Raw genomic sequence first — 27,993 nt, forward strand, 5'->3', positions numbered from 1 at the left:
AATGCATCATGGGATTCTTTGTAAGCCCGACTCAGAAGAGACACCATGGGGTTGGAACAAAGTGTTGGAGTTTGTGTGAGTCAAATATGTCCAACCATTATCGTTTATTTTGGCACTGGACCAAAACTTACATCTTACTAAATTACATTTTTACTGGACTACTAGGGAGACTGTGTTGCGAGTGGGTATTTATGGATGACTGAATGTGACACCTTTATCTCGTAAGTTTATAGTTAAAGTAAAATGAAAGGGAGAGACATAGATGGGAGAAAAGCTTCTTTGAGAGGTAAGACATCATTGTATATTCGCTATACATACATTTGTGTATGTGAAGTGTTGATGTACCTGATTGTCTATTGTCTTTTGAGCCCTGGACTGTTTGACCTACCTGAAAAAAAGAAGGAATTATAGGCTGAGGCAGAAGAACATATTATCACTGTGGAGTGAACAGTATCTAAAACTGTAACAGATCCAGTGGCTCCATTTTAACATAAAAATCTTCACTCAAGTGCATCAAATTACAGCGTCTTTATTCAAACGGTAAATGACAGTTTTGATACCTTTTCATCTCTTCATCTTCAGCAACAAGACTTCAGAGGGGAGTACAGGGGACAAAGTTTGAAGTAGTGATGAAAAGATGTCTGACACTTAATCTTGTTCATCCCAGTAACTTCATCTCAACGGTTTCTGAAGAGTATAATTTCAAGTTCATGACATGTAAAAACACCGCAATCCAACTTTTATACTGTTCATACTGACCAGAAAGAAACTGTTTTGCAGACACTTTAGTATAGAACTGAGCTGCTATCTGACACTGAACACACACACACACACACACACACACTAATCCCACCACTGGACAGTATAGAGTAGGACACATCTGGAGGACATGAGCAGCAGCCGTTATTTCAGTGGAGTGAATGTGTCCTTGTTCTGATGTAACATTTGTTCCATTTCCATCTACTTTTTTTTTTTAACAATATATCAAGTGCTGATATACAGGACAAGTCACAGATGATACTGGAAGACATTTGCAGTCACTGCTCAGCAGCAGAACGACTGACCATTTCAATTTCTCCTTAACGCTTTAAGAAATCTAACACCAGAGCACACAAAGGATCCATGATTAAATCATAACAGACCCAGTCAGGACAAGACACAGACGGGACAAAAACATACAAAAATACAAACCTATAAAGAGAGAGAGACTCACAGCACCATTCATTCATCAGTCCAACCCCAACTCCCCCAGTCTCCAAATGCAGCACCATTCGCATCGATGTGTGTTTGTGCAACAAAAGGTGTCCAGGATTTTCAAAGTACAAAGTACAATCACCGACCAACAATCCCTGGTGTTGACACTAAAAAGGACATGTAACCTTTTTTTATCCCCACAATTCCCTCCTTGGGCTTAAGGCATATGAGAAGTCAGTGAAGGTTGTGTTGGATGCTCTATCGGTTTAGCCTAGCGTCCCATGGTTGGCATGGTAACAGCTGGGCTCGTCACAGTGGCGTCCTCGGCCTTCCACTGGGATGTCACCGTCTTGATCTGAGTGTAAAACTGGATGCCCTGGTGGTACACAGAGAAGCGCCGTGTCAGTCAACCAATCAAATTCAAGTTTCCATTCCGATGTGTAGCGTTCCATGAACGTTCCATTTACCTGCTTGCCATAGAAGTTGGTGTCTCCCCTGAACGACCCTCTGGAGCCAGTGAAGGAGAACATGGGGAGGGGGACGGGGATGGGCACATTCACTCCAATCTGTACAAACACATACATGAGGAAGAAATGTTACATTTGCTTGGCATGACATAAAAAATAAACTGTAAGAAAGACATCTTAAAAACGTAGTTGTTCCTCTGTTACTTTTAACACACCAAGGCTCACAAAAATATTTTTCCCTTAGCTTTTTGCCAAGAGCTTTCCTGCACTACTGTCCACTGCCTAATTTATATTTTAAAATGTTTATTTTTAAGGGAAGAAAGTAACAGTTTTTCAATTATTCTGTGTGTCCTGGAAAAAGGGAAATATGGGGAATTGACAATAAAAATCTTGAATAATTCATTCAAATGCAGAATCAACACAACCTCAGCTAATGATACATGTCAACAAATCAAGATTTCTGTACAGCAAAATTGGGGTTAATAGCACATGAAGAAGAAGAAAACAGTTGAATGCTGAAATGAAAATGTTCCTTTTTTATCGCATCTTTTACCTGTTTTGGATTGTTCAACTTCTTAGACACATTTTACTTTACTTTTTATTATTGTTCTCTCATTTCTTTCCATACCTATTTACTCCTGTCTTTTTCTACTTCATATCCTGGAGCTGCTGTTACTTGAAATTTCCCCACTGAGGGATGAACAAAGTCTTACGTTTTCTGTTCATGACTTTTCTTCATTCTCTGGAGCACGATTTTGTCTGCTCCTTGAAAAATCTGCTCAAAACTGTCTGGTCTAAAGCCTCCTGTGTGTTTTCTGTCATCACAATAAACTCAAACTCTCACCTTGAACTCAAATGAGAAAAAGGAGCTTCTGCTGCTGTTTAGTTTGGGTCAACAGCCCAGACAGGCCAAATCTCTGAATCAGACACTGATTGTTTGTTACAGCACCCACTCAAAACAGGAATGTGTTTGGGTGTTATGACTGGAGACATCACTCAAAGAATTTCTAGTTTAAAAAGGAGAAAAAAACCAAACCAAACCCAAACACCACATCTTGAACGGTTGTGTCTGTGTTTCTACTGGGAAAGCAAGTCTCACCTGGCCGACATCCACTTCATGTGTGTATTTGCGTGCTGTGGCTCCATTGGTGGTGAAGATGGCGGTGCCGTTGCCGTAGGGATTGCTGTTGATCAGAGAAATGGCTTCGTCCAGACTCTCGGCTTCCAGGACGACGAGCACCGGCCCGAAGATCTCCTCTCGGTAACACGTCATGTCCGGCTGGAGAGAACAGCAGAAGGATCAAACCAGAGTTTCCTCCAGTGTTTCACAGAACTCGCTGGCTTCATTATCAGCACATTAGGTTTATGATACGACTACTGTTAAATCTTCCACATGCAGCAGTTTTCCTCATCTTCTCCAGGTAATGTGCATTGAAGAAATTGTAGGAGCATAACACTGAGATACGAGTTAAAATAATGAGATTTCTCGACCATATTAAACTGACTCATATTTGCTGTGAGTTATTTGATCTGTGATAATCATTCTGACTACAAAAACAATTCCACAGAGAAGCTACTGCAACTTATTTTGTACTTGCTAAAACCCCCTCTTTTCCCCCAGTTACAAAAAGCAAGGTCAGCTTCATTTGATTTCTCAAAAAAAAAAAAAAGAATTAAAAAAATCAAAATACAAAACAAGCTAACCTCAGACTGCAGTTTTAAAAATAAACCGGCTGTGCAGTGTGCATCCACCTATATTAAGCTTTTTAGTGACTGAAAAACAAGCTGCTGTGTTGATCTCACCGTCACACCGCCCAGGATGGTGGGTCCTACAAAGTTTCCGTTTTCATATCCTTTTACTTTGACATTCCTCCCATCCAGCATCAGCTTGGCACCCTCGTCCACTCCACTCTGGATCAGAGACTCCACCCTTGTCCTGGCCTCGGGGGAGATCAGGGGGCCCACATCTGCGCCGGGCTGATCACCTTCAGGACAAACAGTCATATTTTACTTCCACAGAAGCCAACTTTTGTTTAGAAAATGAAAAATAAAATGCAAACAATACATTCTTTTTTGTTACAAATGGAATTACCTGCATTTACACGCAGCGATTTGGAGCGCTCAACCAGCTCCGGGAGCCAGTCACGAGACTCCCCTACAAAAATAGCGGTGGAGAGAGCCATGCAGCGCTGGCCAGCTGCTCCGAAGGCGGCGCCCACCAGCTGGTTGATGGTGTTCTCTTTGTTGGCGTCAGGCATCACCACACCGTGGTTCTTGGCTCCCTAATATAGAAAATGTAGGACACACAGATCTGTTTGACGGAGTCTACTGGAGAGAAACTGTACAGAGGCAGCACAGTGCTAATCACATACATTAGAAATCTCAGCAAAACGCTCAGCTGTTGTCATAGTAACAGTAATAGTGGATACTTTGTTCCCAATCGCTACAGACAGATGCATATGGAGCAGTGTTGAAAAATGTGGGTTGTGGAAAACAGCTAGTTCCCTAATGTAACAACAGTACTGTGTGTGTGTTTGTGTGTATGTGGCTGTTGAAGTGAGAGCTTCGAGTTCTGCTGTACCATGTTGGACTGCACTCTCTTGCCATTCTTGGATCCTCGCTCATAGATGTACTCTCCAGCCTGGTTGGAGCCCACAAAGCTAATAGCTTTAATGGCTGGATGGTCACAGATGAAGTTCACCGCTACAAAAAGATAAACATAATGTGAATCCTCCCCCTCCTCTGCCTCGGCCGTGCTGCATTCATCCGGCCACATATAGGAACGCACAGGCCTGTGACACAGACGCTCAAATCCTTCAGCAGCACAACATTTGTGAATTACTTACAGATATAGGCTGCATGAATCATTGAAATGTCCCCATCTACATATCGCCAGGGGGTGTATGACTAGTATCTGAATCATCCGTGGACATTTCCCCATTGGTTATCGTACACTGAATGATTGCCCCCCCCTGCTTATTCAGAAGCAAATATTTTCACTCACACACACACACACACACACACTCACCTGCATGCTGGCCGTGGATGATGTTGAGTGTACCATCTGGTGCCCCAGCATCTTGAAGCATTTTAGCCAGGAGCATGGTGCATCCTGGGACGCGCTCCGAGGGCTTCATGAGGTAGGTGTTGCCACACACCATGCCGATGGGGAACATCCACAGAGGGATCATGGCGGGGAAGTTGAAAGGGGCGATGCCGGCGCACACGCCGATGGGCAGGCGGTAGGTGTAAGTGTCCATGTCCTTGGTGATGGAGGGTAAGGTTTCCCCCAGCATGAGGGATGTAATGCTGCAGGCATGTTCAACCACCTCTGAGGAAGGAAGCAAAAAAAAAAAAAAAAAAGAGGATGAAGTTAACAAGTAAAAAAGTACAGATCTGAGATGCATCACAAAACTAATGGATATGTCTCTGAATAAGTGTAATGGAAATTCTAGTTATCTATGGTGACAAGATGATTAAATACCGACATTAAAACACATTACTCAGTTCGTGCTTTAGCCTCGTACCTAATAAAAAAAAACTAACTTAATTGATTTATTTTCCACGTGAAAAGGAAACTGTAATAGAACTTGTGGAAACTTCGAGCACCGTTGCTCCCAGTGCTGCAGGAAATCTCAAATGCTGGCAGCTCACCTGCAGATGTAGCCTGTCTTTCAGCTGATAAGTGTAAAGTTAGCATGCCAGAATAATCTGGGCATCCCCAAAACTGGGAGCTGTACCAAACTCAAAAATACTTTGGCACCCTCTGTCTTGTAATAACCAAAATATATCATCTTTTATTTGCAAGTGCACTTGATTCTTGTTGATGCAAGACTGCCAAAGTGAACCACATTGTGGAACCTGCATAATTATCTTTATATAGCGTGCAACTGAAAGCAGAGCCTGCAAAGTGCTCTACAAAATAGCAGAAAAATAACAATGTAATGCTGCAGGAATACTGTTACTGCAACCTTTGTTTTGATAAAAACTAAAGGCTATAATAAAGCACAGTGAACAGCAGTTTTAAGTCTCTATAAACTTTGGTCCCATAATTCAAAAGTGAAAGCTACTACTTTAGGGAGCATCACGTTGCACACAAATGATGGACACCCTGCAGCTACTTGGAATCAAACTATTTTACCCAGACTTTGGTATCGAGGGTTTCCAGAGTTCAGGACTTTTCATCAAGAGATACAGATATTTAAAAAAAAAAAAAAACACGCACTCAATCCAACCAGGATATCCAAACCCGATAACGCAGCTGCAAGTCAAGTCAGTGCATTACTTACGTAGTCCTCTGAATACATCCCCCTCCGCGTCAGCAAGAGTTTTGCCTTGCTCCAAGGTGATCATTTTAGCCAGCTCTTTCTGAAAGATTAAGAAAAACAAGTTCAGACATCAGGGAGAAGTCCTTTATTTTTAAAGCAAAAGAAAAAAAAAATGCACACATTTCCTTGTTCACCAACTTGTAATCTTAAAATGGACACATCATTGAAACATGAGCAAGTGACAGATGTGCTTACGATGTTGTCCTTGATGAGCTGCTGGTAGCGCAGGAAGATCTGCTGCCTGCTGAGGATGGAGGTCTCGGACCAGGAGTGGAAGGCTCTGGAGCAAGAGTCGGCGGCCGCCAGCATCTCCTCCTGGGTCGCTTTGGGAACACGTCCCACTACCTCATTAGTGGCCTGAGGAGAAGGAGACAGTCCACACAGACAAGTTGACTAAGAGCAGGAGGAAGTCATTACTTGCACTGCTGCCTGTACATTAATTCATTAATATTAATAACACTGTTTGTTTTCTATTCTTTACAGGTTTTAAGTGTTACATGATGACAGTAGATGCATGCTGTCGTCACCATCACCAGCTTGCTACAGGCTTTTACTTGACACACTATTCACCAGCAGGCCCTTTGGATGATATTAAAAACCATCTCCCAGCTTTACACTGGGCTCACTTTACAAATTAGGTCATTAGAAATTTAGAAAATGGGGAAAATCGTGACATATTTTCTCCTCTTTCATGTTCACCAGTTACTACTAGAGAGCTGACCAGATTCCTTGCAGCAAGCTTTTAGTGGAGATCTTGTTACTGCAGCCTGTGTGCGGATTGGGTATCATTCATCTATGAATACTTACAGGGTTGTGAATGTCGAGCCATTCAGACGTGTTGGACTCAACAAACTTGCCATCGATGAACAGCTTGGTGGTGGGCTAGAGGATCACAGAAGCATATGTTTAAATCCCTTCCCAGCTAGATTACATCATTACCGAGTTCACTGAGGACAACCATCCATCATCACAACATACAGTCACCGTCTAAAGCACTGTCGTGTTGGAGCTCTTTACTTTCTGAACACGCAATCATGTTATTGCTTCATTTAATAAAAAAAAATCTCAACTTCAACAATAAAAATTAGTTTCAGTTAAAATTCTAATATCCACACCGTTTAGAAAAGATTGATTTTGATTGTGTTGTATTAATTCAATAAGTATCAATTATTATTTAATGATGTAATTCTGTCTTTATGGGTTTTGGTAATGGCTCTGTAGTTTGATGTCTGACAGTTCAATACACGCAGATGTTGTGTCATCTTGTGCTGATTTCTCATACACCAACTACAAATGACTGCACTGGGAAGATTAGTGCATAGAAAATACAGCGTCAGTGAGAGAGTGGTGCGGAACTGGGACACAGGTAATGAGTATGCATTGTAATGAGCACAAAGTGCACAGAGTGCAATGACAAATTTCTTTGCAGGGTATGAATGGTGCAAAATCTGCTCCATGTTAAAGAAAAAATCGATGCAGTATAACTGGGAATTAATGCTTTAAAATAATTACCCCTTTAATTGAAATGTATGTCCTGACAAAACCTTATTTGAAAGTTTCTTGAATTTTATGGGACAATTTGTCAGAGTGTTTTGCCTCACTGTATAATTTAACCACCAAAATGTGGAACCATCCTCTGTAGATTGTCATTTATAAAAATGTACCTGACCAATACACTCATATCATGAATACATGAATACAATACATTATAGCGTGATCTTGAAAACCGCCAAAAATACATATAATTACCTTGTGTATTTTATAGGTTCCCATCTCCCTATTAATTAATTTCTTGAAATGAATAGTTGTTCCACTTGAAAAAGAGCACACACACTCTTAGAAATTAATATAAAAGACCTTTCTTGAGATGGCCCTGAGAGCTAAATGTATCACTCTTAGGGATGGCAAATGTGCTACAAAATGAGAAAACAACTCCATTAATTTGACAACGCAGACACTGCAAAAAAATATCTTTGAAAAACTGTGACTATGACAAACCCTGCTAAAGTCTAAGGCTCAGCTAACAGAATGCATAAGCAATAAAAGCTGGATTATGTGATGTTGATGTTATCATAAACCAAACAAACTCACCTTATTTTCACACAACACTGACAGGTAGCTGTCTTCAGGACCTTTAAAGTCAAGATGCACTGAACTAAAGCCTGCACCTGTCAGGGCTGTCACTTTCTTATGCTCCCTGGAAACACTTCTGTTTTGTTGTCAGGTTTGTGTTGTCAAACTGATGTCATAGCTGTTGTTTTCTGAATCTGTAGCAGGTTTGTGTCTTTGCATGCATTTTAAGTTGCAGTGCACTGAGCTCTCAGGGCCACCGTAGGAAAGGGGTTTGGGGGTTGTGTTTTTGTGAGATTATGAGTGTTTTGCTTAACTGAAAATCAGATAAAAAGTAGTATTCTAAAATAAATAAATGTGCATGTTGAATAATGTATCTTCAGCATACAAGATCTTTATTGGTGAATAATCAAAAATGAAGTTTCAGTTGTGCCACAATCTGAAAGGTGATGTAAGAAAACAGGAGGGGGCTTTGTTTCACTGGGGCCTGACACACTCTGACATAACATCCAGTCATTCGTGTTGGGTTATGAAAGTAGCAGCTCTTACCAGAGAGGAGGAGGAGTAACACAAGCGACCCAGCTGAACGGGGGCCTGCAAGAAATAAAACACCAGAGCATTAGTCGACCTCAGTTCGCATTAAACTCATTGTGTCAGGTCTGGTGGAGATTAAGAGCCGAGCCTGACTGCTCCACTGACTTCTCCCTGCTCTCAACGTGATGTTAACAACACCTGTGCTTGCGTGGCCGACTTAAAACACCACATAAATATTAAATAACTTGCAAAAAAGTAGGAGTAGCCTGTGTGCAGCGTGCGTGCGTGTGTGTGTATGTGTTAGCTAGCAGCGCAGGTGGTTAGCTATGTTGAGTTGCATAAGCGTCAAACAAAAGCCACCGCTCTGCAGAGGGTTAGCGTGACTTTACTTTACCGTCTTGTTCACTAGCGACCGGAGAAGAATGGCTGCCATTGCTGAAGGTTCAGGTTTGTGTTGTCCTGCTCCAAAGCCCTTCAACCGACCCACAAGACCCCGCAGAGCAGAGAGAAGTTCAACTGGCAGAAGGCAGAGCGGCGGGATTAAATGCTGCGCTTTGAGTCGATCTACAAAACATCGACAGCGTGAACTCGCGAGATTGGCAGTTGAGCGGGTGGTTTGTAGATCTGTGGAAGCTGCGCGAGGCGGTATTGGCTGTTTGCTCAGTGAGGGGCGGGAATAGACCGAGTTAAGAGCCAATCAAATCGCTCGGTTTGTCAGCCGCCCTAAAATACAAGAAGCTAATTGGCTGTTCGGACAAACAGTGGTTTGAGTTGTTTCTGACTCTGGACTGAGCTTTTAAAAACAAAAAAAGCTTTAAAAGAATCTTCCTGGGAACTCTACCTTTGGCTCTACTGAACAGTTTGTCGAGTTGGTTGAAAAAACTCCGCCACTTCCCATCGACACAGTAGCCTTATTTTGTTTATATTTTTTCTTCGCTTGGTGAACGCCTAATAACACCTAATGGCAGGTAACAGTTTCCATGGCAACATGCTTACAGGCAACTTGAGTTTCCTACAGTGGACTTGTCATGATGTTGCAGGATGGATCGAGTCATTAGGATTCCCACAGTACAAAGTAGGTTAACATTCACCATTGCACCTCGCTGAAAGCAGATAACACGTAGTATCAGTCAGTGGTGTGACATCTCAATGTTCATCTCTGTCACAGGCATGTTTCAGCGACAACCTCATCACTGGGAGAAAGCTCATCTATGTGAACTGTATCTACCTGCCCAGACTTGGAATCACTGATTTTAAAGACATGCAGGTAATAACAGATAAGAAGAAACCTCACATATCAGAGCTGTACTCTGACAGTGTTGATGGGAGCTTCAACACAGTACTGACACTGTTAAAGTGATTCTGCTTTAAATAACTCTCACCATCTGGTGCTGGAACTTTTTTTGATGAATGTGTCTTAATTTATTCAGATTTTGGTAATTATCATAATTCACTAAGTAAAAACACCAAGTGTTTGAGGGTTTCCGTCCACAGAACAGAATAAGGTCTTAACTGAAACAAATAATGAGACTATACAGCAACAACCACTGTCCAGTCCATGCCAACTCATCTCACTATACACTTCTGTTTAAAGGTGTGACATCCACTTAAAGCAGTGTTGGATGCTCTTTATAGCTAAAGCAACTGCTGGTTTTACATTTCTCCCTCAGGTCAGAACTACATTAACTAAAAGCACCATTATCCTTTCAGCTCTGCTTTTAGTAGAAACTTCAAAAAGAACAAAAAAGACTTTGTCTCTCTTTGGAGAGTGTAAACTGATAATGAAGGCTCCTGAGATTTGTCGAGTCAAGATCATTTCTATTGGTTAAGCCTGCAAATCTTTTGATATGTTTTTTGGAATATGACTCTGCAACCTTATCTTTCCATGGTGCCAAACTACTAGTTGAGATCTCCTTGAAGAGACTGCCAACTCTCAGTGGGACTACCTCATTAAATAAAGGTTAGATACTGTGAACATATACTTTATCAAAGGTTTCCACTCTGCTGTGCACCCTGCAGGTAATCTCTGCTCATGTGCGTGAGCTGCTGGGAATCACAGAGACCCCCTGGAGCGGCAGCATCGCCGACCCTCGTCGGGACAGCAAGGGCCTGTTCCTGGAGAGGAAGAGCCGGACAGGTGAACGGGCGGACAGCCTCGGCTACCAGGAGTTTCTAGATGACACATGTCAGTGAGAGAGAGAGGCCAACAGTAAAGGAGCACAGTAAAACCCAAAACATGTCAGTGTGATTTCATATCACTAACTGTCAGTTCATGATGACTCAGATCAGATGAGACACACAGTAGGTTGCATGCAGGCCTTGACATTAACACTTCACTACCCACATGGTGACTTCAGTTCCTCTTCTGGGTTTTTTAGTGCAGGTTGCCACACAGCGTGAGAATCACTCCTGAAATGAATGGCTAATCTATCGACCTCACAACAAGAAAGAAACAACAAAGCCTTCATCATGCATGTATCAGTGCACACGGCACACACATACACACAACAGACTTGTTGTTCTGGATCTGTGGTGCTGTGAATGCTTAAAGTATTTAGGCCATTCCTATTGATCTCTGGTGGATATGTTGTAACTGGATGGAGCTATTGATCTGAAGTAGAAATCCTCAGGGTAATTCTCCGGATGACAAGGAACACCTATTTCCAAAGTGCTGCAAGGCTACAGGAGCAGTACAGGTCACTGTTCCTGGGAATAAAAAAAAGAAAAAAACACTGAGTATGCGAGTCCAAGATGACTGCACCACTGCTCTGTAATGGACTCGTGCACATATAGACTACTTTGCCAACTTGCACAAAAGGCCATAGGATCATTGCATCAGATAGTGATGGGTAGGGTGCCAAACAGACCCACAGGGAGTCCAGGCTTTCAGTTTCAGCCAACTCAACACTTTCCTGCCAATAATCTATGTAATACATGCAAGAATATTCACTTAAAGGCTGCTATATTTGGCCTCACTTATACCAGATGTACAGTATAGCCTACAGCAAAATTTTGATCTGAAGGATATAAATTAGACTCTCGTTTGGGCCAACATTGGCTCATTTCCCATCTCCTGTCTAAATCAGATGAACATTTCTGATCTTTTTAGGCTAATGGCTTTTAATTTTTAGAGAATGGTAGCCTATATCTCCTGCATTTTCGTGCAGTGGAGTTCAATCTACATGAATAAATGATGATGCCTGCCTGTGAGATAGGCTGGGAGGCATTGCATCTGTCTATGCACACAAATGGTCTCTGTGCAGCTCGGAGCGCACAGATTACCATTCCGAGCACAGCACCTCTGGTCAGAAACGGAGCCGGGTCGGTGGTTGACAGTCGTCCGGGGGCAAGAAGTGGGGGGGGGGATATATTATGGCAGCAACCTTTCAGTCAATCTGGATTAACTCGCACTGAGCCTTGCGTCGCCGGCAAAAAAAAAAAAAAAAAACCGTGAAAGCGATAGGAACATCTGGCTGGATTCAGCGCAGCACCAGTCACTCTCACAGCGCTGTAGATATTAAAGCAGCCCGTCGCTACAAAGGCGTTTTCTCTGGTGGAGGTGCACACAGGCGGATGCGCAGCGGAGGCGATCCCGCACAGCTGCAGCCCCAGAGCCGCACCGGGACCCTTCAGGCTGCGTTTTCCCACTGTGGGTTTTTTTTTTTTTCCCCTTCTCCCTTTGGTTACCAGAGGAGGAAATCTCAGATAGGCTACATTTCTCCGATTGGAGCGGATCGTGGAGGAATCGTCCTTTATCTGCTGCTCATGGATTTCTTGAAGGGCATCGCTGGTTTCGCAGGCCGTCACATGTTATAGGAGCCAAGACGCGTGTTTCGGGACACCTGAATTATCTCGGTCCCATTTTTTTTTTAAAGGCAAGCCGCTCTCAGTAGGATGCTCTCAGCCCCCCCTGGGAGGAAATAAGCTCAGAGCCACCCTCCTTTGACTTGGGCTGGATGTTTCATTTGCGAGGTAAGTTCAATATTTTTTTTTATTGGTGGCGATCGGTGCGGATCGCAGCTCCTGAACTCTTTTGGGGAACTGTGTTTCAAGAGGCGCAATATTGACTTGAAGTAGGAGTCTAGTTCTCCCAGGACGCATCTGAAAGCAAAGGGCTCAGATCTCTCCCCCCTCCTCCTCCTCCTCCTCCTGTGTGACAGGGGTTGTGGCTGTAGCCCACCAGCCCAGGACCTGTATACCGCAAGGTCAACAAAAACCTCTTCATTTGCCAAGGAACGCCGTCAGATCGCAATTTTATTTTTAGTATCCACTTGGCTGCTTCTTCTCCTACAGGTGAAAGTGAGAATCGTGTCTAATGTGCCCATTATTCAGCCCGCTCTCACGGAGCTATACGTGCAGGATGAAGATTGATTTTCAGATGTGAGATGTGTCTGTGTTTTATTGTGTATTTTTTTCTCTTTTCTGATACAGCACAGTGATAGGCTGTCTGATGGCATCACCCTGGCTCATATGCAAATGACACCCCAGTCATTAAGCCGTGATAGAGTCTAAATTAGCCAGGTGATGGTGTTATAAGTGTGTGGGCAGAGGAACATGTTGCCAGATGACTGATGGGAGACTGGCGAATGTGACTTATGGTCTTGTCTTGTGTGGAGTGTTAGTTATCACATATCCTATTATTCATGAGAGCCCGAGGCACCATTGTAACTGCTAGACCAGTGAAATCAGCCTCACGCCTCATTTTGCTGCTTCTCTGTGCTCTTAGTGCTCTGTTAATGCACTCAGTTATGTAGCTTATGTGCTGCTATACCTTTCACTGATAGCAGGAGAGTGATATGTGGCTGTTCTGCAGACCAGCTCCTCATACAATGACCCACTTTTTTTTTTACCCACCACAAAATAAGATGAGGTGTTTTCGTTAAGATCTCAAAATGTAATTATTTAAGGCTTGCAAACCTGCATGCACATACACCTGGTCCAGATGTTGTGTGTGTGTAGGTGTGTGTGTGTGTGTCTGTGTGTGTGCACCTAGTGTATGAGAGCTGCTTTTTGATGACACAACACAAAGAGGGAAGAGAAGATTATACATTATTTAGCTATTTTCTTGCTGTGCAAGGTAGAAAACAGGAGTCTTTGAAAGAGGGAAAATGAGCCAATATGTACTCTGATCATGAATTTCATTTCGACTGTCCCTGCTCCCCTTCATCCAGACAGTAACGTGAAAAGGGCTCTTGTAAGAGAAGCATAGTGTTATCACAAAAAAAGGCAGAGATTTTACTTCTTTTCTTCTTCTTCTTTTTTTTTACACTTCCTACCTGAAATTGAACTTGGCATTTGGCAGATTTGACGAGCCACAGACCTGCGGCCCCATGCTGTGGAAAATATTTGTTTGAAGAGGCCGTATTGATATTCAGAGGTGATGCTCAAGGTTTCAGCATTCATCTCTCCAGAAGAAAATCCCAGGTCATAAGCCCCCTCACATCACGGCTCGTCACCACGGTTCAAGAATTAAGATCCATAGTCAGTGATCAGCATTTGAATGTCTCTCCTGCTTCAGGAGGGGGAACAGCAGCCTCTCAAAATAATGAGTGCTTTCTGGTTTTATAGTTTGTTTTGTTGGACTCTAGTGTGCTCCAGTCAGGAGATAGTCACCATCATGGCTCTGAATTTCTTCTGATACTGTGCGAAGGAAAACACTTGGAATTACAAGGGGGAGTTGTAAATGCTGATGAACAGCACTTCTATTGATGCAGTGGTGTCTGCTTAGTATGCCATCCCCCTGGCTGGCACACACACACACACACACACACACTAGCTTGTCTGAAAAATAATTTCAACTACATCAGAGCTATCCATCAAGTCACTCAGGTTTTTATTGCGTGCTGCACTGGAAGGAGAGGAATGATTCAGTCGCTCCAAACACTGGATCCACACACTGAGTCTGTGGCCTCTGACCACAACCTCGGCCGTTTAAGGCCTTTTCCTCTGAGGACTCTTTGTTCTAAATATTATTAGGCGATCTGAAATGAGCCCCTGATAACATCTCACCAAAAAAAAGAAAAAACTGACGTTTTCTGTGTTGCCATGGCATCAAGGCTGTCACCCAAGAGCTATCGCATTCTAACATTGGCAGACTCTGTAGGAAAAGGGTGTCACAGCACATGCCCGCATTCACAAACACAGATGTGTTAGTTAGACGGTCCGGAACAGCATCAATATTTGGTCAGGATGTTTGGACCCGAGCTACACGAGCATTTACCTGGTGAAATAGAATTTCTACCACCTCGGTGAAAATATGATCCACTTCACTAGACGCTGCAGCTCCATTTGGGCTCATAAAGCAGGACCTGCTTCACTGTTTTGTCGATAGTGTTTCAGTGTTGCGGTGTCAGTTTACCGCCTTGACACGCCAACAGCTTATTTTTGGCTGTAGCACGCGTCTTGCTGCTCTTTCCTCCCCCCACCTCCCGAGTAACCCAGGTGAGACATTGCCGAGATGCTGCCATGTGCCATCATGTCGACCTGCATGGAGGCGAAAGCGTTCAGACTTCATCTCATTAACTTCCTCGCGCGGGGCCGCTCTCCCTCAGTCCCTGCCCAGACGTGGATTGAAGAGGCTTTCTCACACGAGCTCCAGCATAAGTCAGACCATCTGAAAACATATTCCCCATGACCTCACCGGGCCGATTGGCATGCAGTGTGCTGCATAAAGCTTTTCTTGGCGAACGCTGCCCCGGGGAGACCATAGATATCCTCTCCTACAGTATAATGCTGCTGCTGTGCATGAATGTCTGTCTCCATAGCTGGAGGTTGTTGTGTAGTGAGCTACCTCTATTATGCACAAATCCACCCACTGGTGTGTGTGTGTATGTGTGTGGGTGTGTGCTGTCAGTCTGTTCTGTTCTCCGAGGGCGAAAAGACCTGCTCAGAGGTAGTAAACGAACATTTGATTGACTAACAGGGAGATTACAGTTAATACATCAGTAGATTATCTGTTTTCTTGTTTATTTGTGGCCCTCCCAAGTCGTCTCACCATAATGAACAACCCAACCTGGAGGATAATGATTTTCTGGGGGCGTGACATTTAAAGATGAAGTACGTGATTGATGAATGCATTGATTGATTATCTACTTATTTGTTCATGTACCTGATGAGTGCAACCTGTTATGCAAATCTCTGTGGAACACCCATAATTAAATGCAAATTAGGGAGTCGGCGAGAGATATTTCCTGCCCCGTCTCGGCAGCCAGGGACTGTCCTTTTGTCCTCGCAGAACAAATTTTGTAGGGATTACCATTGCAACCATTCTCTTCACGTTTGACTGACTTTTCAGCAGTGAAAAAAGCCCCATCTCCACGGAGTGAATCAATATCACGTCTTCAGCACCATTCGAGTCTGGAAGTAGCAGGTCCTCTTCGCCTCATTGCACATCCAGAGGCCGTGCCACTCAGAGTGAGAGCAGAAGGTGGCTGGCACACCAACATCAACCCGCTTGCTTGCACCTCAGTTTTAGCAGATTATTCTCAGATATGGGCGCGCTGCACACACATATAGATATATTATGAACATTTTCACACAGAAGCTTGAAACCCACCACGCAGCTTCACAGTAACGCTTGACACTGATGTCATCTGCCATCCTTAAGGAAAGCCATGGCAACATTTAATAACGATGCCACAGTTCATTTTTCACCCGCTCACATCTCTTCGCCGCGGCAACTCGGATTACATCCCACCAAAGGCGCTTCTTCTGCGACTTGGTAGAGTTTTACCTTGTAAAAATGGGCTGAGAAAGACATTGATTCATTGCTGCATGATCAGCAGTATTCATGAAAATGTCACACCCAGCGTGCTCCCTGCAATAATATCTGTCCTCCCATTGCCCCCATTTCTTCCATATTTTCAGACGACCTCCTTCTTGTGGTCTTGTTAAGATGTGATACATTTTTCCCACTTACCCACCAGGCTCCCATCACTCCCCCTCTCTATGTTGGAAACATGCCCCCCACATGGCAGGGTGTCACTCCCATCCAGTCTGATGTTTTTCTATACTCCATGTTATTTTCCTCATACTGCGAGTGTCAAGGTTATTACACCGCGAGTTGTGTGTCACGGCTCCGGTGCAACAGCAGCTTTCGAAGCATGAAGGTACTCAGCTGGCAGGCTTTGTGCTGAGGCAAGATTTTTATGCACATTCTCCAAGACCCAAAGTCGACAATGGAGGCATTACCAGCAAACCACAGAAAGCTATATTCATAAATCAGCCATTCTCTTCAGTATTTAAAGGTTAGCCTTTGAATTTTTACTACAGTTGCGGGATTGGGTCTCTTGCTCTCCGTGTTTGATTGGATTGGTATCCCTTTCTGTATGCTGTAATGAGACACCCAGAGGGCCGAATATTGCGTGTTCAAACCAAAATGACTCTAAGTTTCAGCGCTAAATATAATCACAGCTAATGTCACTCTCGCTCTGGGACATTGTGCGGTGCACCTGCATAGCTGTGATCTGATCTTCACTTTCTTAGTTTTATGACATGTTATATCCCTGACAAGGTCTCGGGATTCATCAAATGGATCCCTCCTTATCCCCCCATCTCGGTTGTGTCATAAGTAAGAGTAGAAGCAGAGAGAGCGGAGAGAAAATCAATAGCAAGGCATAGCACATCCTCACCGAGGCACTGGGCCCAATCATCCCTTCCTATTGGCGATATGATCCTGGGAGATATCAGTCTATGAGGCCCTGGACCGCCAGTCTAGACTTTCATCCTTCTGTACACAAATATAAAGGACTGACATTATCATATCAAAACGTATGGGCAGGGGGGCAGGGGCTAAAAAGGAAAGCTGCCACAAAAATCATACAAGATTGCTGGGGAGATTTTCGTTCCCAAGTCAGCAGGTGACTAATTAGTTTCATGTCTAATTGCACAGCATTCTTTGTTTGTTCGGGCAGTGAGACACCTAGTCACTTTCCGCTCTGAATTTGGACTTGGCTGTGTGCTGGCAGTGTAAGTAATGTTTCAAATCTAGTGGAAAAGCTTCAACTTTACAGAGCGGAATCCCCTGGTTCCCTCTTTTTTTTTCAGAGCACGTGTACAGCTAGAGGAATTAGAGACGATAAAGATGATACAATCGCAGATGTCATGCTTTGTCTTCTTTAACTGTTTCCCCCCCATCTCTCTTTGCTTTGATCTGTTCTAGGTGTACTAAGCTGACTGAAAAGCCAAATGGAGTCTCTCCTGGTTTATCTGATAGTTCTCGGTGTGGCTGTGAAGGCCCACAAAGTTCAAATCTGCCCCAAACGCTGTGTCTGTCAAATGCTGAACCCCAACCTGGCCACTTTGTGCGACAAAAAGGGGCTGCTGTTTGTCCCCCCCTACATCGACAGGCACACGGTGGAGATGCGACTCGGGGATAACTTTGTAACCAGCATCAAACGCAAAGACTTCGCCAACATGACCAAACTGGTGGACCTGACCCTCTCTCGGAACACCATCGGCTCCATCGCGCCTCACGCCTTCAAAGACCTGGAGAACCTACGAGCCCTTCACCTGGACAGCAACCGTCTGAGCCGCATCACCAACGACACCTTCAGCGGCATGTCCAAGCTGCACCACCTCATCCTCAACAACAACCAGCTCACCCACATCCACATCGGAGCCTTCAACGACCTCACGGCGCTGGAAGAGCTGGACCTATCCTACAACAACTTGGAGAGCGCCCCTTGGGTGGCCATTCAGAGGATGTCCAATCTTCACACCCTCAACTTGGACCACAACATGCTCAGCTACATTCCCGAGGGAACCTTCTCCGGGCTGCAGAAGCTCAAAAGGCTCGACGTGACCTCCAACAAGCTCCAGAAGCTTCCCCCTGACCCTATTTTCCAAAGAGCCGGAGTCCTGGCCACCTCCGGGATAATGGGACCCACGTCGTTCGCGCTGAGCTTCGGAGGGAACCCCCTGAGGTGTAACTGTGAGCTGCTGTGGCTGCGGAGGTTACGGAGGGAGGACGATCTGGAGACCTGCGCTTCACCCCAACACCTTGCCGGACGCTATTTCTGGACCGTATCAGAGGAGGAGTTCCTGTGTGAGCCCCCTCTCATCACTAGACACTCTCAGGTATAACCCTTCAATTGAACTGTGCACCGTTAAGACACTCACCACTGTTATGTTCCCAGAGGCAGACATTGGATTCCACCTCAGTTAATCCAAGGTGGCACTTTGTGCTTTCTTTGACTGTCACACTAAATATTAGCTTCACAAGCCAGCGGAGCCTTACAGGACTTGTGGGACTCATCTGGACCACACAGCTAACTGAATACTGTAAAATATCTAGATCGCACTCGAAAATGTAATCGAACTGTGGCCTGTGGAGGGTTTTAGAGAACTTCTTTAGCAGGATTTTCAGTTATCGTCTTAATAAAGCTATTTGTAGGTTTATGATGGATCCACTGAGAGGCTCTTATTACACAGTGAAAGCTTACAGTGATTTAGCTCTTGATTCATGCATCCAAACAAAATTATCTGATCAAATTCTCTGCAAATAACTACAGCTATATCATCTCATTTACATTCAGCAAAGCCATTATGCATAATTGCAGATGGAATTATATTAGTCTTGGACTCATACATACTGCAATCTTCTGTCATATTGATAATCCTGCCTTCATAATCATGCTAACTCCAAAACAACTTTGTCAATAAGGGCAGTAATTATAATGTGTCAGCTATTCAGACTGTCTGGGTAAAGCACAAAGGATTACAGTTCAGATCAGTTCAGTTTAGTATGTAGTGTATTATCTAGTCAGTGTGTGTGTGTGTTTAACATATGTTGAAATGGTATGCTGACTGCCTCCCTCTGCTTCAGGAGCTGCATGCTCTGGAGGGTCAGAGCGTCACTCTGCGTTGTAAGGCCAGGGGCGACCCCGACCCCATTATCCACTGGATCGCCCCAGACGGACGCCTTATGTCCAACTCCTCCAGGGCCACGGTCCACACAGACGGCACGCTGGACATCCTCATCAGCACCGTCAAGGACTCCGGTCTGTTTACACCCCTGGCTGGCTGTGCTTGTGTTGTTGACAGAACAAAATGAGTTGTTTGCTTGTGTACGCAGAGGCCTATAGAAGTGAAGTATCTGTCTGCACCGGGTGATAAAGTTTAGAGTGTGCAAGAGTGCTGCCGGCTGACACACTGATTGAAGTCACAAGGAGAAGAAAAGTGACTTCTTCACCTTGATCACAAAGTGTCTTGCGGTGGTTCAATTCCAGTTTGTGGTTATTTTTGAAAGAAAAGAAAATCCACCTTGAATAAAACACATTTTAGGAAATATATTTTATGCTTTTTTATTGGACTGGGAGATGAGATGATTTCATTTTCAAGTAAGCAGTTAAAATGTGTAGCAGGATATAGCACCGCAGTTTCTTGTTTTTTTTAATATGAGTTAAACAACTGAGCTACAGCATGCTCATTAGCGTGTTGATTAGAGATTAATTATTTTCTGGTAGGCAGAGTTTGTTACTTTTGGACGAAGTCAGAGATAAGACAACATATTTAGACTTTTATATGATATATGTCTGTGTGAGTTGCAAATATAGTTGAAATTTGTGCTCACCCCAGGCGGTGTGATTAGGATTCAGGAACACGTCGAGATTAAAGAGAGAAAGGTGAGAGACTGGAGGGAGATAAAAGGAAGAACTGGGGTTTCTGGTGAGTTGTGAGTTCAGTCAGAGTTGAACTCACTCAGACAAACACACACAGAGACAGGAGTAGTGTGTCCCTTGCTTGCTAGTATACAGCTAACACAACAGTTGGTCCATTGGTTGTTTGGAGCATGTAAACACAAACAGCTCAGCAAGAAAGTGGATAAAGTTTCCAAAATGTTGAACTATCCCTTTAAAGGGATAGTTCAACATTTTGCCAAATTGGCCTGTTGCCATAATCTCTATAGTCATAGCAGTAGGTTTGTTACCTTTAATTGTCGGTGCAAGCTATTTTTAGAACGGCGGAGCAGAGCCACTAGCTGTTCAGAGCTACACTACGGAGGCTCATGGGATTTCTTGGTTTCCCTCATCAAACTCATCAAATACACAATCCAACAACTCCAAAACGCTCTGGTGGGCAAGTTGTGACCTGCACATTCACCACTGGCTATGATATAATAACTGAACATTACGAGACAGAGTTGTTTTCGAGGCAAATGCAAAGACTGTTTGCCGAAAAACTGCCCCTGACGGGAACACGCATCAACGGTTTTGCATGAATTTACCTCAAAAACAACTCTGTCTCGTAATGTTCCATTATTATCTCATGGCATGGTGAATGTGCAGGTCACAACTTGTCCACCAGAGCGAGAGTTGTTGGATTGTGTATTTGTTGAGTTTGATGAGGGAAACCAAGAAATCCCATTAGCCTCCATAGCGTAGCTCTGAGCAGCTCACAGCTCTGCTCCGCCTTTCTAAAAATAGCTTGCACCGACAATTAAAGGTAACGAACCAACTCCTAAAGCTATAGGGATTATGGCAATTGGCCAATTTGCCCAAGTGTTGAACTATCCCTTTAAATATGGTTGAGATGTGTTTTTATTACTGTGTCTATGCTTGTGTATAATCACAGAAAAGAAATCAGTGGGAATACTAATCCAATTAGTTTGTGCTGCAGGCTCTTTCACCTGTGTGGCCTCCAACCCGGCTGGCGAGGCCCAGCAGACGGTGGAGCTGGTCATCGCTAAGCTGCCGCACATCACCAACAACACGGCTTCAGAGCAGGAGCCCGACCCCGGATCATCAGATATCGCCACGGTGACCAAGACGGGGACAGAGACGGGAGTGGTGCCCCTGGGGAACACTAAGACGAGCCAGGATAAGAAAGTGGTAATCGCTGAGGCCACGTCCACCTCGGCCCTTGTCAAGTTTAACTTCCAGAGGAGTATTCCTGGAATCCGCATGTTCCAGATCCAGTATAATGGGACGTATGATGACTCCCTGGTGTACAGGTAAGCAGATATTGCTTGAAGTGGATTCCGTGCAAGTATCACAATTGAATCTAGTAAACAAACTCAATATTTCAAATTTGAATTCCCCTGACCCTTGTTTCACCTTCATAGTCTTTGAATGCGTAAATCCCTCTGGATATTTAGTCATTAAGAACTGGACCTGGCTGTCGACATGATTACTTGTGGTGTCTATTAATCCTAAGAGGAAAACAGACTAATGCACTGTATCTGACTTCTCATTCTTCTACTCATCACCCCCCACCTCCTTGCTGGAGTGTACCGTTTACCGCCAGATCGTGCTTAATCAACAAAATCAAACCAGAATGTCAGCAGTCGGCCGCAGACTGATAGGGAGATGAAAGAGTCTTCAAACCAGAGTTTTACAAAAGAATCCGAGACTTCACACACGCCTGTGATTTGAGAAACCGGGTGTATACAGCATTCTTTCATCTCTGCCCTCTTTCACTCCACATTCACTGCTAATCACTGTGATGTGATGGCACAGGCACCTTTTTTTTCCAAATGAACTTCGAAGTCAACAACAGATAGGATGTTCGGCAGCGGCTATACCCAACCCATGAAGGAGCTGCGCCTGTAATCCTGACGTGAACAAACAGAGGCATCCTGCATCCCCCAGCCACTGAAAGCAACCTTTTATCGGCATTGACGCTTTGAGAATAAATCAAATATCACAAAAGATTATGCCTAGACAGATCTTAAATAGCCCCCTGAGAGATAAATCATTGTCATGTCATTTTATCCCTACAAAACAATAAGCTGGATAATCTGATTTGCTTCTGTCTCCTTTCATTTAACCCTCTCTCATCTATGTCACATCTCACAAAGCTTCTTGTTCTAACCCTCTATAGAATGATACCTCCAACCAGCAAGAACATCCTGGTAAACAACCTGGCGGCCGGCACTAACTACGACCTGTGTGTGCTGGCCATCTATGACGACCAGGTGACCTCGCTGACGGCCACCAGGGTGATCGGCTGCATCCACTTCACCACCGAGCCGCAGTACCTCCGATGCCATTTCATGCAGTCCCAGTTTCTTGGCGGCACTATTGTGGTTATCATCGGAGGGATTATTGTGGCCTCGGTCCTCGCCTTTATTATCTTCCTCATTGTGCGCTACAGGGTGTGTAACCAAGGAGATGCAGATAAGGTCAGTGTGACATGATTTTCCTTTGTTTTGTTTCTTTCTCCTGTTCATTATCTTTGTTGATATTGAAACGGAGGCTTTCTTTCATCCTTCTCTCTCTCTCCTCATGCCACGTTAGGCTCTGGAGATGGGGGATATTCGCTCGCTGAGCAGTGACGGACAGCTCCACAGCTGTGGGATTCCCAAGTCCCTCTCCAAACAGGGTCTACGTCCGGAAAAGAATGACAAGGACTGCCTCCGAGTTTCCCTGCCGCCCCCGGAGCCAGCCAAGCAGCGAGCGCCCGTTGTCGTAGCCGGCACCAAAACCTCCGTCCCCGACTGCACCGTCTCTACCTCCGCCGCCAGCCACAGCTGGCACCCGGCTTCCCCGGGCGCTCCGAGGCCCAAGCGCTCCAGCGCTCCACCAAAACCCTCGGAGTCTGGCAGAGCCGAAGCGCAGGCGGACGTCGAGCTGGATAACATGAACCGCAATAACTCGTCAGAGGTCAAAATGGCCACCGCCGTCACCCTGGCTGTCCCCGGCCAGGCCACCAAATGGACTGCCGTCCCCAGGGGTCCGCGGCCCCACCAGACCCCCCGACACTACATGACTGTGCCCGCAGGGGGAGCCAGGGTGAACCGCAGGCACTCCCTTAACGTAGACTCGTACACAGAGCGCTGCTACGTGACCTACCCCAAAACCGGGGCCAGCCTGCGCTCCAAACGCAGCCTGTCCATGAGCGGAGAGCTGCCGCAGCTCGACGGCTCCACAAACATTCACCGGGCCAGGGACAAGCTCTCCAGGTCCGAGTGGCTTCTGGAGAGCACTTTATGATTTTGGAATTTACGACGCGCACTCTCCTGTTTTGTTGGATGGGAGTTGTGGCCTGTTGTGGAGCAGACACGGATCCGATGCCTTGTTGTGAACTTCTCCACCGAGGGACCCGCCGGCTTCTCTCATATATCTGGGGGCAAGGCAGGCGCACAGGGTTGTGGGAAACGTTTCACATTTGTTTTCTACCTTATAACCTATCAAAGTCTTCTTTATAACGACATTTGATGAAAGGCACAACAACAATGTATAAAACGACTTCATGTACAAAAATGTTTAGTTGTGTGAGATACTGTACATCTCAACACAACCCTAAGTGTTCATGTGGTATTGGATGCAGTAACCTGGACATACTGTATTATAACAAAAGAGAGGAACATGCAGGGGGATGGGTTATTATACTCACAATCTCATTGCCTGTTACTTAAAGTGATACAATCTCTGTAGACTTTGAACATGATCTTGTCTACAGCTCTACAGACAGATGGTGACATGTCTTAATTACCTTGGAGGAGGTTTGGAGAGATTACGAATGTGCTTTACATCCCAGAGGGGGTTGGAAGAGAATGTAGTAGACAGACAGCGCTCCATCTTTTCAGCACCTCACACTCCCAGACACAGCACAATGCAGCATATTTGTGGCACTAGTCGACTCAGCCTATACTGCCCTCTGGTTTGAATCGATACATTTTTATCACATAATTGCATAAAGACTCGACTCTGATAGGATTCCTGTCATGACTGATTTGAGCGACAATTGAATCAACACCAACAGCGTGACAGGTGCGGGAAGTAATCTGATATTACGTGAGGACGAGATCCAGAGGAAGCGTTCATTTCCATATTTTTTACTTACCGACGTTATCATGTCACGCTGGTGACAGCCATTGTAAATTAACTTGTCGATGTAAGAGAAACGATAATCACACGTATGGGTGGATGCCAGCTCTTGATTTTGCTGTTGTTTCTGTTTGATGTTTACCAGTACAAATAAACCAGTGATAAAAGGGACACACTCCAGATTTATCTTATTTTCAGTCTGCCTCATGAATTCCCCCGACTTCTCCCACCGTCTGAAGCATCAGTGGAGGCACTCACTGCCCCGGGAAGTCATTTTTACAACAAAGCCACTGCTGCATCCCTCAGTTCAACATGCTCCACCAGTCAAAGTGCTGATGAATTTTGGGTTTGCAGCAACATAACTCCCCTTTTCTCCGCGAGCGGTGGACCTCTTACAGATCCCTGCCCCGAGTCGCTGCTGTTTGGAAGCAGATGATGAAAAGAGGCCACGCTAGTCACCGGGGACGCTTCTCCTTTTGCCTGACAGCGGCGTGCCTGTGCAGCCACTGCAGAGACCTGCCGCAGGAGAAGTTGAACACAATCCCCACAGTGGGAACCCATGCACAACCGATTCTACAGTTACAGTAATTCCTCCCTGACAGCAGAACTGACATGATATGCATTATCGTCTGGAAAAAGAGCTCCGATTCAGTGTTGGACTCTGTGTTTTGGTGGTCAGATGCTGCCAGATTGATTTTTATATACATGCACTGGTATGCGTCTAACAGCACCAAACCCTGGGGGATACAGAATATTGGGTAGAAATACAACATTAATGCAGGGAGAACCTGTTAAGATGAGCTGCACATACAGTATGCAAGACATAAATTAATTGCTGTCATCCAAACAAGCTGGATTCAAGCGCTTTTATTCATTATTTCCTGCTCATTATGGGTGATTAAAATGCTGAGGAGCTGGGCCTGAACCTTGGTTTAGTCTTCGACAAGAGCCAGAGGTGTATGTTAATAATAGATGCTTTTCTGGAGAGAGAGACAGAGAGGGAGAGACAGAGAGAGAGAGACAGAGGAGGAGAGGAGGCGAAGCAGAGAGGAGTAGATGGAAGGTTTTGTGAAACAAATACGCTGAGGAGGGTGGGAGGCAGAGAGGCAGGGGTGAGGATGAAGGGAAAAAAGAGGGAGCGAGAGGTGGAGAGAAGAAAGCGAGACAGCTCTGAGACGAGAGAGAGGGAGACGAGAGGGAGAGGGAGAGGGAGAGGGCACGGGGAGCCGAGAGAGTGAGAGAGAATGTCGAGTGAAACAGAACGAGGAGTGCAGGAGACACAGAAAAGAGCATCCTTTGTAAGGCAGCCAGGCCGCCTCCGGCTCCTCTGTATTCACTGCACCTTCACAAAGGGGTCGGGGAGGGGGTGGGGGGAGGAAGTGGGAGAGCAGGAGGGGTGGGCAGCGGTGGGGTGAGTATGGGTGAGACTTCTGCTGGAGGTCCGGCACCGAGCAGAGCGGAGTGTGCCCTCCGGCCACATCAGAACCACACGCTCCCCTTCACAACACGGCGCGAGCCTGACCCGCTTTCCAGACCCACATAATGTGTTTCCTGCTCGAGTCCCCCCCTCCCCCCCCATCTCCCTCTTCTCCAGTTTACTGCTTTGTATCGTGCTGACTCACTCCTCCAAACTGCAACAATCTCACCCCCCAGCCCCCACCACCACCAACAACCCAGCAAACCACTGACCCTCTTAAGCAGTGGACCTCGGTGGCAGAGCCAGACAGTTTTTATAAAGGTGGTTTGACTGAGGCCAGTACTCACCAGAGATGAACAGAGTACTCGACCCCAGTACTTGAGTAAGAGTACAAATACTACTGGTCAAAATTTACTCCGTTACAAGTAAAAGTAGCTCAGTCGACATGTTACTTGAGTAAGAGTAAAAAAAGTAATTGCTTTTAAAGGTACTTAAGTATCCTAAAGTACATGCTTTTAAATTTACTTTAAAAGTAAGAGTAAGAGTAAATTTCTTATTTTTCACATCAATGAATTACTATATTTTTTTCTACATGAATTTAAGGACATTTTAACTCTTGTTTCTGAGAATTAACTCACTGATGATGTGCTGCTTTTAGGGGTTAGGGTTTCCTTCTTTGACAAACACAGCTTGTGTCCAATAGTATTTTAGAAAAAATAAGAAAAAAAGGGCAGACCTGAAAGTAACCAGTACTTTTCAGCCTTCCTAGAAATTAACTCGAGTAAAAGTAAAAATATTTGTCTTGGAAATGTATTCAAGTAAGAGTAATAAGTACCAAAGAAATCTACTACTCACGTAAAGTACAAATCCTCTGGATATGTACTTAAGTAAATTTACTCCACTCCACTGGTGCTCACACACGGGTGGCACAGACATTGATATCTTATATTTTCTATCATTTTTTTCTCCTGTGGCAAGTCACAATATAGATCTATAGTGCTTCACTAACACATTTGCCTGGCAGGTGCACCAATATCAACAACAGCAACCATAAAATGATGGGAAAGCTTTTCAAAGTTATTATTTCTTTGCAACTCTCTTTGCAATGTAGGACTAATTGAGAAACTCATGCAGTTGAACCCTGGGAAGATATTTGTGTGAATGTGTGGAAGAATTTTAATTATCTCCAAAAACACGAGACAGACTGACCTATAACTGACCAAGCCACATCGACACTGAAAGCCCCGTCGTTGGGGAGCAGCAAAGGGCCACATTACAACCACAGGACTGTTTCATGCTGATTCCAACTGAATATTTTCTTTTAAATGACTCAGATGCAGTGAAACAGTTTGTAGCATGCAACTCACATACTGGGAAGGTAACAGCCTAAGTTAACTTTGCAAACATTACCATATCTGGATCATCTGTCCATATTTAGACAAGAGACATTTCAAACATAGTGAATAAACATGACTCTGTTTGTTAAAAACGTACCTGCAGCCACCTCTTCTCTCTGACAGTCTTCACTTGGAGAACATGATGCAAACAACAACTTCTTCAACCTCTTTCGTGTTGGTGTTTGACGTTCAAGTGGATCATGTTACTGCCACCAACTGTTTGGGTGGAGAACTAGGTGTTTCATGGTGTGAGGATGATTGTGTCCATCTGGGAACAACTGCATACAGATATGGTTCCACAAAAAACACCATGGTTGGCCACTATGGGCTTCTCCTGGACCCGCAGTCTCTTTGAGTCCGACCCACCTCCTCCACTCCAGACCAAACGACCCCCTCCTCAGTCTGGAGCTGAACTGAGATCTGCTCAGATGCCACCAGGGTCAGAGTGATCATCAGAGGCATTTAGATGAACCTTTCCTCCACTCTCATCCATGGTGGCGTTAATGTTTGGGCTGATTAAATTCATTTTCTGCTGTCACCACTAACAGGCTTTTCATTCCGTTAGTGTGACTTTGAGTCGGTTCTGACAGGACAAGTCCTTTTACGGAGCACTTAAACCAACATGGCCTCCGATACCACAATTGCCTGCTTTTAATGACAATCATGATGATGGGAAACTCAAATTGGCACACTGATATGTCCAATTTGTGGTCAATTTTCTTATTTTGAGAGATCGTTGGGCCTATTTCAACAAACTGAGGAGCCACTTAGCATCACAGACGAGTAATGGAAACGTTTTATCGTACAAGACCGAGG

The 27,993-nt window shown here is 44.7% G+C and overlaps 3 protein-coding genes across 5 annotated transcripts; 2 read left to right on the plus strand and 1 right to left on the minus strand.

Annotated features, from left to right (window-relative positions):
• Positions 1–513: 513 nt before the first annotated feature.
• Positions 514–9,169, minus strand: LOC146962072 (methylmalonate-semialdehyde/malonate-semialdehyde dehydrogenase [acylating], mitochondrial-like). Its single transcript, XM_085771549.1, has 12 exons — positions 8,988–9,169; positions 8,609–8,653; positions 6,797–6,871; positions 6,185–6,346; positions 5,951–6,029; positions 4,690–4,992; positions 4,243–4,364; positions 3,754–3,943; positions 3,465–3,646; positions 2,761–2,940; positions 1,662–1,760; positions 514–1,570 (listed from the first exon to the last, which is right to left on the minus strand). Exons 1-12 carry the CDS (start codon positions 9,024–9,026, stop codon positions 1,466–1,468), a joined length of 1,581 nt encoding a protein of 526 aa, XP_085627675.1. The 5' UTR covers positions 9,027–9,169; the 3' UTR covers positions 514–1,465.
• A 184-nt stretch (positions 9,170–9,353) lies between these two features.
• Positions 9,354–10,828, plus strand: LOC146962073 (sterile alpha motif domain-containing protein 15-like). The gene is made up of 3 exons (XM_085771550.1): positions 9,354–9,668; positions 9,762–9,860; positions 10,613–10,828. The coding sequence occupies exons 1-3, from the start codon at positions 9,555–9,557 to the stop codon at positions 10,784–10,786; spliced, it is 387 nt and encodes a 128-aa protein (XP_085627676.1). The 5' UTR covers positions 9,354–9,554; the 3' UTR covers positions 10,787–10,828.
• Positions 10,811–24,534, plus strand: lrfn5b (leucine rich repeat and fibronectin type III domain containing 5b). Of its 3 annotated transcripts, none has more exons than XM_085771548.1 (6): positions 10,811–10,831; positions 17,754–18,670; positions 19,419–19,593; positions 21,212–21,545; positions 22,415–22,715; positions 22,831–24,534. In XM_085771548.1, the coding sequence occupies exons 2-6, from the start codon at positions 17,780–17,782 to the stop codon at positions 23,524–23,526; spliced, it is 2,397 nt and encodes a 798-aa protein (XP_085627674.1). In that variant the 5' UTR covers positions 10,811–10,831; positions 17,754–17,779; the 3' UTR covers positions 23,527–24,534. The 3 variants fall into 3 exon arrangements, with proteins under 3 accessions (XP_085627674.1, XP_085627672.1, XP_085627673.1); XM_085771546.1 differs by lacking the exon at positions 10,811–10,831 and adding an exon at positions 11,874–12,565; XM_085771547.1 differs by lacking the exon at positions 10,811–10,831 and having other exon boundaries at positions 17,676–18,670.
• Positions 24,535–27,993: the final 3,459 nt, after the last annotated feature.

This window comes from Trachurus japonicus, chromosome 24 (genome assembly GCF_045865225.1).
Source record: "Trachurus japonicus isolate A0001 chromosome 24, Traja_1.0".
Taxonomy (NCBI): Eukaryota; Metazoa; Chordata; class Actinopteri; order Carangiformes; family Carangidae; genus Trachurus; species Trachurus japonicus.